Source organism: Exserohilum turcica (assembly GCF_000359705.1).
Source record: "Exserohilum turcica Et28A unplaced genomic scaffold SETTUscaffold_3, whole genome shotgun sequence".
NCBI classification, from domain to species: domain Eukaryota; kingdom Fungi; phylum Ascomycota; class Dothideomycetes; order Pleosporales; family Pleosporaceae; genus Exserohilum; species Exserohilum turcicum.
In genome coordinates, this window is record NW_007360136.1 from 2,653,698 (window position 1) to 2,666,890 (window position 13,193).

General features: G+C 56.1%; 3 protein-coding genes across 3 annotated transcripts; 1 reads left to right on the forward strand and 2 right to left on the reverse strand.

The window, feature by feature from the left end:
* Positions 1 to 266: 266 nt before the first annotated feature.
* Positions 267 to 2,291, reverse strand: SETTUDRAFT_154853 (uncharacterized protein; the record flags this gene model as incomplete). The annotated part of the gene is made up of 1 exon (XM_008029522.1): positions 267 to 2,291. The coding sequence occupies one exon, from the start codon at positions 2,289 to 2,291 to the stop codon at positions 267 to 269; it is 2,025 nt and encodes a 674-aa protein (XP_008027713.1).
* Positions 2,292 to 2,909: 618 nt separating this feature from the next.
* Positions 2,910 to 6,267, reverse strand: SETTUDRAFT_163956 (uncharacterized protein). Its single transcript, XM_008029523.1, has 6 exons — positions 6,224 to 6,267; positions 6,124 to 6,174; positions 5,591 to 6,072; positions 5,211 to 5,524; positions 3,420 to 5,137; positions 2,910 to 3,362 (listed from the first exon to the last, which is right to left on the reverse strand). The coding sequence occupies exons 1-6, from the start codon at positions 6,244 to 6,246 to the stop codon at positions 3,197 to 3,199; spliced, it is 2,754 nt and encodes a 917-aa protein (XP_008027714.1). The 5' UTR covers positions 6,247 to 6,267; the 3' UTR covers positions 2,910 to 3,196.
* A 1,774-nt stretch (positions 6,268 to 8,041) lies between these two features.
* Positions 8,042 to 9,332, forward strand: SETTUDRAFT_137819 (uncharacterized protein; the record flags this gene model as incomplete). Its single annotated transcript, XM_008029524.1, has 2 exons — positions 8,042 to 8,655; positions 8,707 to 9,332. Exons 1-2 carry the CDS (start codon positions 8,226 to 8,228, stop codon positions 9,330 to 9,332), a joined length of 1,056 nt encoding a protein of 351 aa, XP_008027715.1. The 5' UTR covers positions 8,042 to 8,225.
* Between the last annotated feature and the right edge of the window lie 3,861 nt (positions 9,333 to 13,193).

A 13,193-nucleotide genomic window follows, 5' to 3' on the forward strand; every position in this document is an offset into this window, starting at 1 on the left:
TATCCGGATTGTACCACGCGAGGCACACGACAAGCGTAATCGCCATGAGCAGGGAATCGTAGATGTACAGCGGCCATTCGTGCGTGTGAAGATAACCGTCCTATAGGAGGATTCCCACAAAGTCAGCCTAGCAACGTAAGAAAACCTCCCCCCCCCCCAAAAAAAGGGGGGAGAGAAAGAGACAGAAAGAAAGGGAGAAAATACTCACCTGACCCAATCCATACTCCACAACCCTCAGCAAATTCCTCACTGTAAAATCCAGCCAATCAATAAACCTTGAATTCCACCAACCTCACCTTGGACCCCGTCTTCGGTGTAAAAACAACCCTCACCTTATCCGTCTGCACACCCGTCCACTCAGCATCCGTAATTCCATTCGCCAAAACACTCGCCAGCTTCGCTCCCTGGACATTCGCCCACACGCCTCCCTCACCCGGAACCTCGATGCGGTATTTGGACGGCGCAGCAAAGCCCTGGGTTTCGTTTTCGAAAAACGCCAGCTCGGCACTGCTCGTGGCAACGGGCTGGCCAAAGTCGATTTCAAACCACACGTCGGTGCCGTCGGTGCTGACGGGCGTGTCCCACCCGTTTGCGGCATCGGGCTCCGTGTAGAACCAGATGCGGCCGTCGATAGCAGGGTACGTCAGGTCCGTGGTGGAATTAGCGACCGAGGTGGTGCCCCGGGGATACGCAGTGGTGCTGTTGAGCTGGATCGACTTTGCAATGCGGGTTGTCATTAGAGCCGGGGCACGCGCGCGGTTGAGTGGGAGGGTGATTTTGCCGCGTGAGGGCTGGGATGCAGTGACTTTGCCGTCAATTTCGACTTGGAGGCCCGCTTTGCCATAGTGCGAGCCGTCGGCGTCCCATTGCACGGCGATTTCGTGACCGTGGTAGATGATGCGCTCAGCGCGGAAATACGATATCGATGTGTCGACGAGCGGGTTCACAATGAGCTCGTCCGAGGCAGAAGGGCGGATGCCAACGAGGCCGCTGAGAACGAGGTCGTTGAAGCCTGAATGAAAGTAGTGGTGTGAGCGCTTGAGTCCGACGATTGGGAGACCCGTGTCTGGGTGGTAGTCCTCTTCTAGGTCGAGGATTCCCGTGGATGGGTTGCGGTGGAGCTGGGCGTATTTTCTTAGCATGCTAGTGTAGTCTTCTGAGTTGATGACGCCAGTTTTTGCACCAATGCTGTAGTGATCAAGAAAGTTTGCCAGGCCAGTGAGCACTTGAGTGTACTGGTACGGCCAGGTAGGGCCGTTCCATTGGCACTCTGGATGTGTGCCTTCGTAGCGGTATTGTCTCATAAAATACTCGTAGCTGGGTTCGACAGTACGGAGACCAGCCGGACCAGATAGCTGGCTGCTGTTGAGTACATGAGTCCAGGCTTGCGCGTATTCGGTCGTGTCATCCGGAAGGTCGTGGGTCCAAGGGACCATGCCGGCCAATTCACGTCCACGGATAAAGTCCCAGTATTTGACGTACTGGTTGTTGACGTAGAAGCGGTCAATAAAGTGCTCAAACGTAGAGTTCCAGAGATCATTCTGTACGCGCTGTTTGATCGCGTCCGCCCTGTTGTTATAATCTGAAGCAGTGGCGTCCATGCCGCCCTTCAGCGTTGCCATGCTGGCGATTGCGCGGGCGTTTGCATACTGGTAGCTGTTGATGGTTGGCCGGAACGAATTGCCACCGCCGAAGCCATCGCGGCCACCAGAGGCATCGATACTGGAGATTGTATACTCTGTGGCATCGCGGAGGGGCTCGACCCAGTAGAGACCCTTTGAAGCGTCGTAGGCGTCGTTCCACGCGTCATACACGCTTTGCATAGAACCCAGTCTCTTGACGACATCTTCGACCGAGCCGTCAACCAGATATCCCTGCCAAACAGCGGCAGCCATGCTCTCGGAGAACTGGCGGGTGTTGCTGTCTTTGCTGTACATGAAAGTTGCATAGTCCTCCTTGAACCTCCGGTCGCGACACCATCTGCCCTCCTGGATATGGAAAGCTGTGGCATCATTGAGCGAGGCCCAAGGCTTAGTCTGCCAGCCAACATCGTTGAGAAACTCGGTTGAGATGAAGCCGTAGGCGCCTAAGTCGCGTTGGTGGGCGCGGAAAATGGACCAGCGGTAGTAATATGTATCCGTGATGACTGCGTCGCTTGATTCAAAAAGGGGGATGCGGTCGCGATACCATGGTGCGTCGTTGCCATAGTACTTGGAGGTTATGGCGTCTACGTCAAGCGCAAATGCGTGACGAAAAATGAAGCTCAACGCTAGTGAAGTGCCAATTTTCATCTTGCTGGCAGCCAAGTGTTGGACTGCAACGTGCAGAGTTCGCCATCCTTTTACATGACCCGTCGCATAGCGATTTACCCGAGAGTAATCGCATCCTGGTTTACTTGCTGCACATGATTACTCGTCGAGTTTTCTCTTTGTCTTGAACAGGTAGGTTACTTCGTATTCGCTTTATAGTCCTGTCTTACGCTATACCAGTTCTAGCAACGAAGATGCTACTTGTCACTTTATTCCTAGATGAGGGACATACCAAATACTATTAAAAGAGCGTGTCAAGTTCCCTTCTGGCTATAAAAACTCTAAACAACTCAACGTCGTGTCTTACTGTAAATTCGTAGAGCGGGAATAAACGATGCAGGGCCTGGCATCACTGTTCGAGTGAGGGGGGTGCCCCTCTTCTTCCCCGCAGGCTTGATGATCTGCATGGACATATTTTCTCCGTTGGGGGTGGAGTAGATCCTGCTTGGGCCCGTGCACGTGGTGATGCAATGTTAAGCCATGCCGCGGCTTTAAGGGGAGAGGGGAATGTTGTAACACTTGCCGGAGACAATGCATATATCGAATCATCATGTGGCAGACGTCTCGGGGCAACTTCATAGCGAGCGGGCGTTGATCAGCCGTGTCCTATAGCACGGGGATTCAGAATCCTGTTTTAGAAGCCTAGCCAGCCAATGTGCATGTCATTGCAACTCATGACGTAGAATGGCTCTATCAGGCATATACTAGCAGTACATGACAACCGATTGGTGGAAAATGCCATGTCTCGCATTAAGATTATCTCGCTCATTAGTACAATACATTATAGAACTCAAACCAGCTGAGATTTCAGATTCAAGCCATTTCTCGTTTGCATCGCATCATTATGTCTCAATTTTGTTTCCATCTGGTACGCGGTATCAGCCTTACTAATGGGCATGATGACCACGAATGGCAGGATTGCCATCAGTACTACCAGCACCGGCGCCAAACTGCTCAGCGTTCATGCGGAGGCCAGTGTGCGGCTCAATCACGGTAGGGTCGTGGTCGAGATCGGTAGTAGGATGGGCGCCATGTACACCGTGACGAGTTTCCCTAGGCCTTGATTAGAATTGAATCAAACATTGATGAAAAAGTTGAACAAGAGCTTACCGGTCACCGCTGATGGCATTGGCATCACCAATTGGTCCATCGAAACCCATGTGCTGCCGCTTTCCCACGGCATATGGTTCGCTTTCATGGGGTTGTTGCATTGCCTCACGCGCAGGGTGGCCTTTTGGTGGGTCCTTGTGCAAGCGGTGTTTGCCTTTCCAGCGTGGTGACTCTGCATCATCGCTGTAGTCCTTGGAGTGCCTTGGACTATAGTCTTTTGACTGGCGAGGTGAATGCTCAGGACTGGCAGAGGACCTTTCCTTCTTGGACTTGTCACGGTGCAAGAAGCCCAACAGTCTATGCTTCTTCTTCTCTTCCGTCTCTTCTTTGTCTGAATCCTTGTCATGATGATGCTGTTCCTTCTCACGCTCATGTCCATTTCGATTGTTCATGTGCGTCGCACCACCAAGTCCTGCCGCTCCAACAGCGCCGCCTAGAACAGGAGCGGCGAGCGTGTCATGTTTGTCTCCTACCGGGTCTTGGGCAGCTCCATCAGTCTGAGCGCTATGGTCCTCAGCATGCGTATTGTGTGGGGCGATGGTACCCTGGATGGGAGAGGGAGAATGAGTAGAAGTATCTTGCAAAGGATACGCAGGCTGCAAGACTGGACCTCCCTGGGGGTGTGCAGCATAATCTTCCTTTTGTTGAAGTGGCCAGTTTTGGCTATCATGAGCATGCGGCTCGCGAGCGTAAGCTCCAGCACCCAAGGCGGCACCAGCTAAGCCAGCACCCATGAAGGCGTTCCTGTTGACGTGATCATTTGGGTCTGTTCGGTTCATATTGCCAAGTGTGTTATGGTTGTTGTAATCGTACTGGCTCTTAGGGGCAATTGGGTTAGGGGCATGCGCACTAGAGGCAGCAGGGTCGTATCTTTGTTCTGGCATTGAAGCACCAAGTCGTGTCATCCTGTGATTGCCATACGCATCGACAGCATCCTGGGCGCCATAACCAGCAGGGGCAACATTGGTTGGAGCAGTCTGGCTGGGAGAGTCATGTGAGACCGGAGGTCTAGACATGGCTGAGTCAATGTCATGGTCAGCCTTGGCTTCAGGGTCGAACCGTTGCTCTTCCAGCTTAGGTGTGGCACCTAGGACGCGAGGGTCAAGCGTTTTGCTGCTGTAAGGACTAGCGTCTTCATACAAGAACTGGTCACCTTGGACATCTTGGATGCCGCGATTCTCTGAAGCTGCATGGATACCTAGGCCTGCAGCCCCAGCAGCGAGGCCACCGGCAATTGCAGCGTCACGAGCAGTATTGCTGCTGTCAGCCGACCTTGGCCTTGGCTCTTGGAGGGTTCCGGTGTGCCTCAACTCGTGGCTTACAGTAACAGGAGCGGGGTCCATCGAAGGCGCACTCGAAGCCGGTGGTTCGGTAGAAAGAGGGCTTTGAACAGGCGCATCCCCGCCTTCACGACTGCCTGCTGGCTCCATGGCCGATTGGTCAATCATGAACATTGCCGACTCATCGCTCGGTGTTGCGATGTATTCACCGGGAATATGCCTGTGGCGTGACTCGAGGCGAGGATTCATTGGCCGTTCACAGCTGGCAGTTGGTTCAGTTGTGGGGAGGAGAGTTTCAATGTCGTCCGCCTCGACTTCTTGTTCTTGGCTATATGTTGGGACTGCGGAAGAACCGGAAGCGACAGCCGCGGCTGCAGCGAATGCTCCAGAATCATGGTCAGATGACGGGTGACTCGAAATATCCGTCGCCGTGTTGGTCTGCGCGGATGTTAGGTCTGCTCACGCCAAGGGCACTAAACAGGGTGACTTGATGAAGGAGTAATATACGTACAGTAGAGTCCTGGACAGTGTTCGGCGGAACATGACCGTATGTAGCTTGACGTGTTTCAAGGCCGACTTCTTGGACATGCCTTTCCTCGGAGCGTGGGATGGCGTGCGAAGCTCCCATGGCAGTCGCGGCGGCGGCTGCACCAGCAAGGCCTTGTCGGCCATGGTTTTCATGAGCAGGGGCTTCATGCGGGGTTGAGATGACACCACCGGCGAGCGGAAACGATCGATCGGTGTCGGTAATGTAGCTCTCCTTGCGCAGAGTGTTTTCATATGGCTGTGGCTCGGTTGCGACTGGCTCATGGTTAATTGCAGTGTCTAAGGCTTTTGGTCAGGACTTGGTGCAGAACTTGTGCATTGAAAGACAATAGACCATCTACGTACGGGCTGTCTGAGCGTCTGGAACTGGGTGCATGTCTCTGTCTTGAGACATTCCGGCCGTCCCCGGGCTCCCGCCTCCAACTACTTGGCCCTGGGTCATAGTGGTGTTGGTAGGGTTATGCATTGACATGGCGGCATGTCCCTGTTCTGTTGGACCAAAACCAATCACTCCGCTCTTAATACTAGCAACACTGGGTTCTTGCTTATGGCCATGGATATGGGCATCGGGGCGCTGTGTTCCTGCAGCAGGCCCGCCGGCGGTTGGTGGTGGTGGTTTGGTAGCAGTTGCAACAGGGCCATCTGTGGCCATGTGCTCTGGTTGTGCGTGGGGTTCCTGGCCATGAGGACCGACTGAACGGTTTGGCTGTGCTAGCTCGGTGTAGGGAGCACCACTGGTGGTTTTGACGCTGTATACCGGCTGGCCAAGAGGAGCGCCGGTGCCTTTGCTGCTGCTAGCCATTTGATCATAGATGGGATGATGTGAGCTAGGCTAATGTTAGCGGCAGTGCGTCAGGTGGTAGGGTGGGAGTGCAGACCTGTCAGTGGCGGGCTCGGGGGCGACATGGTGATCCTTCTTGTGTCCGTGACTGGGGTGCGGTTAGCTGTTGGCTGCGCAGTGTGGGCGTGTCGACGCACAGGACGTGTTTGATCTTTTCCATGCTGACGGGCGTGTGTGTGTGTGTGTGTGTGTGTGTGGAGGATTGCAGGGTCAGGCCAAGCGACGAGGTGGGATTACCAGAAACGGCGTATTAGTAGTGGAGGCGGGCAAAATCAGGGCACAGCAGGGCACAGCAGGGCACAGCAGGGCACAGCAGGGCACAGCTGGTGAGCTCACGATATGATGGCATCTGGTGTCGCAGGGCAGGCTGGGCGGGCGATGAGGTCATGGTGCTGGGATAGCTGCAGGGACTAGGCGGGAGCGGGCCAATCAGCGGGGCGGAGGCAGCGCCACGACGACGACATGGTTACGCTCTGTGCGACGGTGCAGCCTCCGAGGAGCTTTGGCTGCATGGATGGATGTACACATGGAGGCGTATTGGGCAGTGTGCGAGAGACGGGCGCTGGCACGGGCAGCTGGGCAGCATGCGGGGCAGCGTCATGCTGGGGGGCGCGGAGCCTGCAGTGTGTCCAGCGTGTCCCAGCCGTCGGTGTCCAGTCGTTTCATCAGTGCAGCGCGGTCCGATGCAGTCAGTCCGGTGTCCACGACGACACCAGCTTGACCGGCGCAACGTGGACTGAAACAAGACGACATGTCCACGTACGGGCACGCAGTCGGGAACAGGCCGACTGGATGGTGGGCAGGTGTCGGGGGGCGGTCAAGAGGGGGTGCGTCAAGGCGGGTATACGTGTGTGTGTGTGTGTGTGTGTGTAGGTAGTATATGTAGAGACTTTTTGACTTTGCATGGCGCAGCCTGACCTCACCGATGACGATCTTCAGGCAACATGTACCCCCACACGGTCGACGGGCGCCAGATGGTGACAGGCGTTTGGCGGGCCTGGATTGGGAAGCACTGGGCGAGGTCTGGTCTGGAGCGTGGGCTGAGGCGGGGCAGGGCAGGGCAGGGCGGTCCAAAGGGGGCGCGGGTGCGGCACAAGGCTCACTGCCACTGCCACTGCCCAGCGCATGTGCTGTGGAGTGGGAGTGGAGTGGAGTAGAGCAAGAGTGTGGTGTAGTAGGTGTGTGTGTGTGTGTGCATGGCATGGATGGCGTCGAATGCAAGCGTCCCAACACTCGCACACGCGCACTCAACCACGACTCTGCAACGGCACTGCGCGAATTACTGCGCGGGCGGTGGCGAACCACGGAGGCGACGCCAACGGCAGTTCACCCCGTCGGCGGCCTAGCGCTCACGCGGGAGCAGTCTGGCCCACGCCGTGCTGCCCGCTGCCAGCTGGCGCAATCCACGCCCGCGCCCTCGGCCGGCCAGCGCCCAGCGCCCAGCCGTGCAGTTGCAGCCGTCCAGTCGCCGTGCGCGTTTGGCGCCTGCTGCCATTCTAGAAAACTTCCATGGCCCAGCACACAAGCTTTTGCGCCCCCTCCGCGTTATCTTCTAGCCTCGCCCTGCCGCCCACCCGCCGGCGCTGTCATCCACGTACATGGACATGGACATGCATCCCATCCGCCCTCACGCCCGCCATACATAACTACTTGGTTACGCGCGCACCCCCCCCTCGCCCCCCTCGAATCCCTCGCATCCCTCGCTCCGTTCCCCCAGCCTGCCTGCGTCTGCGTCTGCGTGTGCGCCTGCATCCACCGCTGCATCCACCGCTGCATCGCCTGACGACCGACTGCCGCATCCCACGGCGCCCTCGCGTAGCCTCTCCACCAAGGCCTCGCTTTCTCCACCAAGCGCCCACCATCCCATCGCGGCTAGTCGGCGCCCGCCCACCGTCTGTGTCACGCCCCCACTCCTAATCAGCCTCACTGCTGCTGCCGACATCATATCGGACCACTCTGCCGACGGCCCTGGTCGTCTTCTTCTTCTACCTGCCACCGCCCGCTCCCACTGCAATCACACCAGACTACACCCCTACACCTACTTCCACCACCACCACCGCCCACCGCACACTAATCTAATCAATCACGCCGCCCGCCTCTGCTTCTCGCCTACCCACTGTCCCGAATTTTTCGCCCACCATGCCTGGCCACCTCCGCACCCGCTTAAAGCGCGTCCTCACGGCCGGCTCCAACAAGCTGGCCAAACCCGAGGAGCCAGAGTCGGACTTTTACAAGCCTGGAGAAAAGATGCCCCCGCTCAAGTACCGTCGCGCCGTCGACCCCGAACACAAGAAGAAACTCGAGGCCTTTAGCTTTGCGACTGCCTGGCGCCGCCACAGCAACGCCTCGCTGTACTCGCCCATGGGCAGCCGGCTGCCCAGCCGCCGCAGCAGCTTCAGGAGACGCAGCCGCAGCCGCAGCATGCACCGCAGCCGGAGAGGCAGCTGCTCGTCAGAGTACGACCCCGAGTCCGAGTGGGTCGACAGCGGCATCGGCGCCAGCATTGCCGGCGACGACCGCCCGGCCAACATCAAAGAGGCGTCCGACGACGAAGGCGATGTGCTCAATGGTATGTATAGCGCTTCGTGCGTGTAGCAGGACGCCATGTTGACGTGCCCAGTCGGCCTCTCTCGTAATCCTACCGAAGATCCTCGCGACGCCCGCCGCAAGCAGTCACAAGGCCCCGGCCGTACTAGTGATGCTAGACAACCCTCAAGACCAGCGACTGCATCAGACCGCACCCGCCAAGCCTCGCAGCCCTTCTCCGCGGAAGAGCTGGAAATGGCGCTGCAGAAATCCCACCTGGCAGCCACGAGGGAAGAATCAGACCGGAGCGCAGGCGAGAGCCCGTTTGAAGACTTTGACGACCCGAGCCCGTTCCTGCGACCGCGTGGAGGATCCATCTACGTGCCCTACAACGGCCAGGGCACGCCGCCCAAACTGCCCTTCTGGGGCACCGCCTACCCCTCGTGCGACGACACCCTCTCGGCCGGCCACTTTTCCAGGCGCGCATCCGTCTTTCTGTCGCCCGACGAGTCGTGCACACCACAGTACGAGGGCGGCGAATCCTACTTCTCGCACGCAGACGCGCCCGGCCTGTCGCAGGCGCGCCGCGCCTCCGTCTTTGTGGCTGCCGACGACAACGTGTGCGCATGTCCGACGCCGCCTCGTGAGGAGCCGAAGCGCAAAGTCCACCCCTGCGCCCCCTGCGATGCCGTAGCAGCCATTCTCGCGCGTCCTGATTAACCCTGTCCGTCACGAGCACTCTTCTTTGGCCTTCATTTCGCTGTCAATATTCGATGCATATGGATTTCCCGTGTACAGCATTTGCCTGGCGTTTTTCCCATGTAAGAACCCTCGGACTGGTTCCATGGCTTCGATCCAGGTTTTAGGCGTTTTTTTTTGTATCTTTGATTTTCTTTTTCGACTACATGCATTGGGGTGGACTTGTCCCATAGACGCTATCTGTCCACGACATGGGCATTTCCACAGCTACACGCGGGATTTTTCTTCTCCTTCTCCTTCTCCTTCTTCTTCTTCTTCTTCTTTTGACATGGGCATGGGATGCCTCACCCAAAAAGCATATGAGCTATAGTATAGACAGCGTGGATAATACTGGAGAGACGGACGAGAATGTAAGATGAATCCAATACTACTAGTAGAGCGGACGTCCAATGATGGACGCTGTTTTCCCGAAAGTCTATTTTCCTTTTTTGTGCAACGGCAGGGCAGCATGACTGGCTGGCAGGCGGTACGGCGAGTGCACAGGGCGGCGGCTCCATGATTCGGGGCTACTACAAGCAGACTAGCCATGCATGCATATCCCGTGATGACGGTAACTGGTGCGGGAGCCCTCAGCGAGTGTGGTTGACGCAAAGTCAGGTCGCTGAGCCTCACTTGTGCTTGCGTAGTCTTGTGTTGGGCATGGCCAGGCGGGGGAGGCAAAGCAGCATTCCCATGGTGGCGCACGCACCACCTTCCCCAATGACCTTCAGACACGCACTCACACTTTTGCGCTGCGCTGCACGCTCGTCGGCGCCGCCCCGTGCACACACGCGTCGCATTGCGTTTTTCCCCTCCCCCCCCCTCTCTTCCCTCACTCTCCCCCTCACCCCCTTCCCCTTCCTTCGCCGCCGTCATGCTCGGCAGCCGATCCCGCCCTGGAATCCCTTGTCCTGAATCATTGTTTTCCCGCGCGGCCCATCTACACCTAAACAGAGACGCCATGGCATGGACCACGAGCGCAAACGAGCGCGCTGACTTCCTGTTCAAGCCCGTCATCTATTGAATCACTAGTACCACAGGAAGGGGGGGGGGCACGCTGCCATTGCCGTCGTTACGATTTTTGCTCGTGCGGTCGGGCCTTCCCATTAGAGTTGCAGTTACATACATACAGTACACACACTACGCAATTGGCGTGGGGTAAAAGTCGGCAAACAGGGGGCCTGCCTGTGGTCTAGCCCGATTGGGCTGCTATCCTTTTTTCCCTCCTTCTCTTCTTTCTTGTGCATATGCAAAGCCCGTCGTCGTACACCTGGTCATCGTCGCCCTCCGCCCTCCATCCTCCGTCGCCGGTCGAGACTCGTGCTCACACACACCCACCCATGCATCCGCCATGCCACAGGGCCCAGCATATCGGAAGCCGACGCAGGACGCATTCCCTACACATGTCCCTCTTAGGTGTACAGGGCGACCTTTGCTCCGCTTATTTCCATGCTCGCTGCAAGCACTGGCCGAGCCAGCATCCGACAGGGCGCGTGTGGGCTTCGCATCTATGTACACCTATGGTAGGCGTACACTTCTCCTACACCCAGCGGCCCTGCCGTAACATGGTTTTCTTTTTACCCTTTTCGGCAAGCCTACATAGACTGGTACTCCTAGTGGGAGCTGGCCGGCAAGCCTGATACGGCGCATACGGTTGGAGCGTTCAGATGCCGATGCAGCGCCAGTGCCAGTTGGCGGCATGGATTGCGCGCCGAGTGACGCCAACGGAAGAACCATCCAAACTCTTCAGCGGGGTGGCTGGCTGGGCTGGTTGGTTGGCCCCATGTCGGCACCAGGCGGCGGAAGGGTGGGGAGGAAAGGACAGCTTCTCATCTGATATTCGCATTGGCACACGCACACGCACACGCCCATTGGCATTGGCAATACGCATTGGCACACAGCACGCAGCATCGGGTAGCAGCAACATGAGAGGATACGCGTGTGTGTGCGCAACATGTCTGTGGTTGGCGGGATGCGGGAGAAAAAGCGGAGAGATTGGCACACACGACCACGACCCTCACCCACACACACCCACCCACCCATCATCATGCCCCACGCCCACGCCTTACCCACACGCGCACGCCTGGGGCAATCCACGCGAACGGCTTGCCTGTTCAGTGTGTCCCGAGTAAGACGTATGTAAGAAGCAGGTAAGCAACGCCATTGTCCTTCCGGTTTCTGGCGACGGCTTGCCCCCCAGCTGGATAATGCCCGTCCACTTAACCGTCCACCTGCCTAGGTCTATCTATCTACCCCCGCGTCTGCTGTCATGGCACAAGTGCAGTGCAGTGCAGCGCATTGTTCGCTTGTTCGCTTGCGTCCCGGATCGGCTCTGCACTATCAAGTACCTACACCATGGCTGTGTTACTAACAGGTAATGTAAGCCTGTGTCGGTCCGCCCGCCAGCCCGCCCGCCCGTCCGTCCGCCCAAATAATTGTCTCGGCATCGGTATTGGCATTGGCATTATCATGGCGGACTCAATCAATCAATTAGTCAGACAATAAGCCAAGTAGCCAAGCAATGGCGGGGAAGTGGGACGGCAATAAAGCACAAGAGAGTATGAGGAAAAAGCAAGAAAAAAGAAGTCTCTCATAGAAAAAGAACGCGAGCTTTTTTCTGTTGAGGAGCAATAGATTGGACGGATACCATCCCAATCCTCGCACGTCTTCCCATTTCCCCGTTTTCCGGATCCCGTTTTCCCTTCTACAGGTGCACGTTTTTTGTTCTCCGTTTTCCTCAATTCCTTTTTCTTTTCTCCCTTTCAGTGACGAGGCAAAGAAAAGTAAAAAGTGCAAGCAAAGGAAAGACAGAAAAAAAAAGAAGATTAATCGAAGCGGTCTGCGTCTGTTTTGTTCCACGTCCATTTCAGTTTTTTGCTTTTTGCACGCTGGATCTGCATTTCCGCAAATGCAAGTGTGCAAATCTTTCGTACTGATACATGCACATGCATGCATATATACCAAGAGCTATGCGGAGTTTTTCCTTGGCTTGTGAGATCTTCAGGCTCATGATCTTCAGGCTTGCCCGCCCTCCCCCTATGTTTCCTCTCTCTTTTTTTTTGGTATTGTTGTTTTCCCGGCTGTTGGAAACAGATGCTGTGCTGCTTTTTCACTATGGCTATGACTGTTACTATGTTTATCATACAGACTTGGAAACGTCGTCATGATGCACGTAGTGAACATGGACGTTTAGTGCTTGTTTTTTTCATTTGTTGGTTGGTTTGTTGGTTGGTTTGCAACAGTGCTGTGGCTTAGCACATCATATCCACTTGGTCGTGGCTTGGCTTTGTCACGGCAACCAGCAACCTGACTACGTACTAACGCATGTAAAATCTTGTCTCGGATGTCGCCCATCCGCAGAGAGAAACTAGGAAAACACACACACACACACACACACATAGATTCATCGACCCTATTACCCTTTCAATTTTGAAAAAAAAATACATGTACAACTTTCGTGACAAAAAAAAAGCTTTCTATTCTCGTCTCGCATCCTCGGATACAACGGCAGCCTTGCTTCTTTTTTTCTTTTTTCTTTCTCTCTTCAATAGCGTGTGTGTGTGCGCGCGTGAGTGAGTGTGTGTGTGGATGCTCACCCTGCATTTCGCAGCACCCTAAACCATTTTCTCTCCTCGCACTCCTGCTCCCACTCCTTCGCACAAAAAATCCTTCGGGGGGTCTCGTACCGCGCGTTAAAACCAACATGGCGTGCATACCTTCCTGCATGCATGCATGTCTGCACATGTACACTAGGTGTACATAGGTGTACTACATGCTACCAGCGGCTGCCAGCGGTTTCAACAGGCACAACGATAAAGGAATTCGATACCAGAAGCAGAAAGG

Bases quoted from the DNA above. Each gene is read 5' to 3' on its own strand.
- SETTUDRAFT_163956 (XM_008029523.1), bottom strand. From the start codon at position 6,246: ATGGAAAAGATCAAACACGTCCT. The intron at 5,525-5,590 runs GTACGTAGATGG...CAAAAGCCTTAG, and splicing joins TCCAGACGCTCAGACAGCCC to ACACTGCAATTAACCATGAG. The intron at 5,138-5,210 runs GTACGTATATTA...ACATCCGCGCAG, and splicing joins ACACTGTCCAGGACTCTACT to ACCAACACGGCGACGGATAT.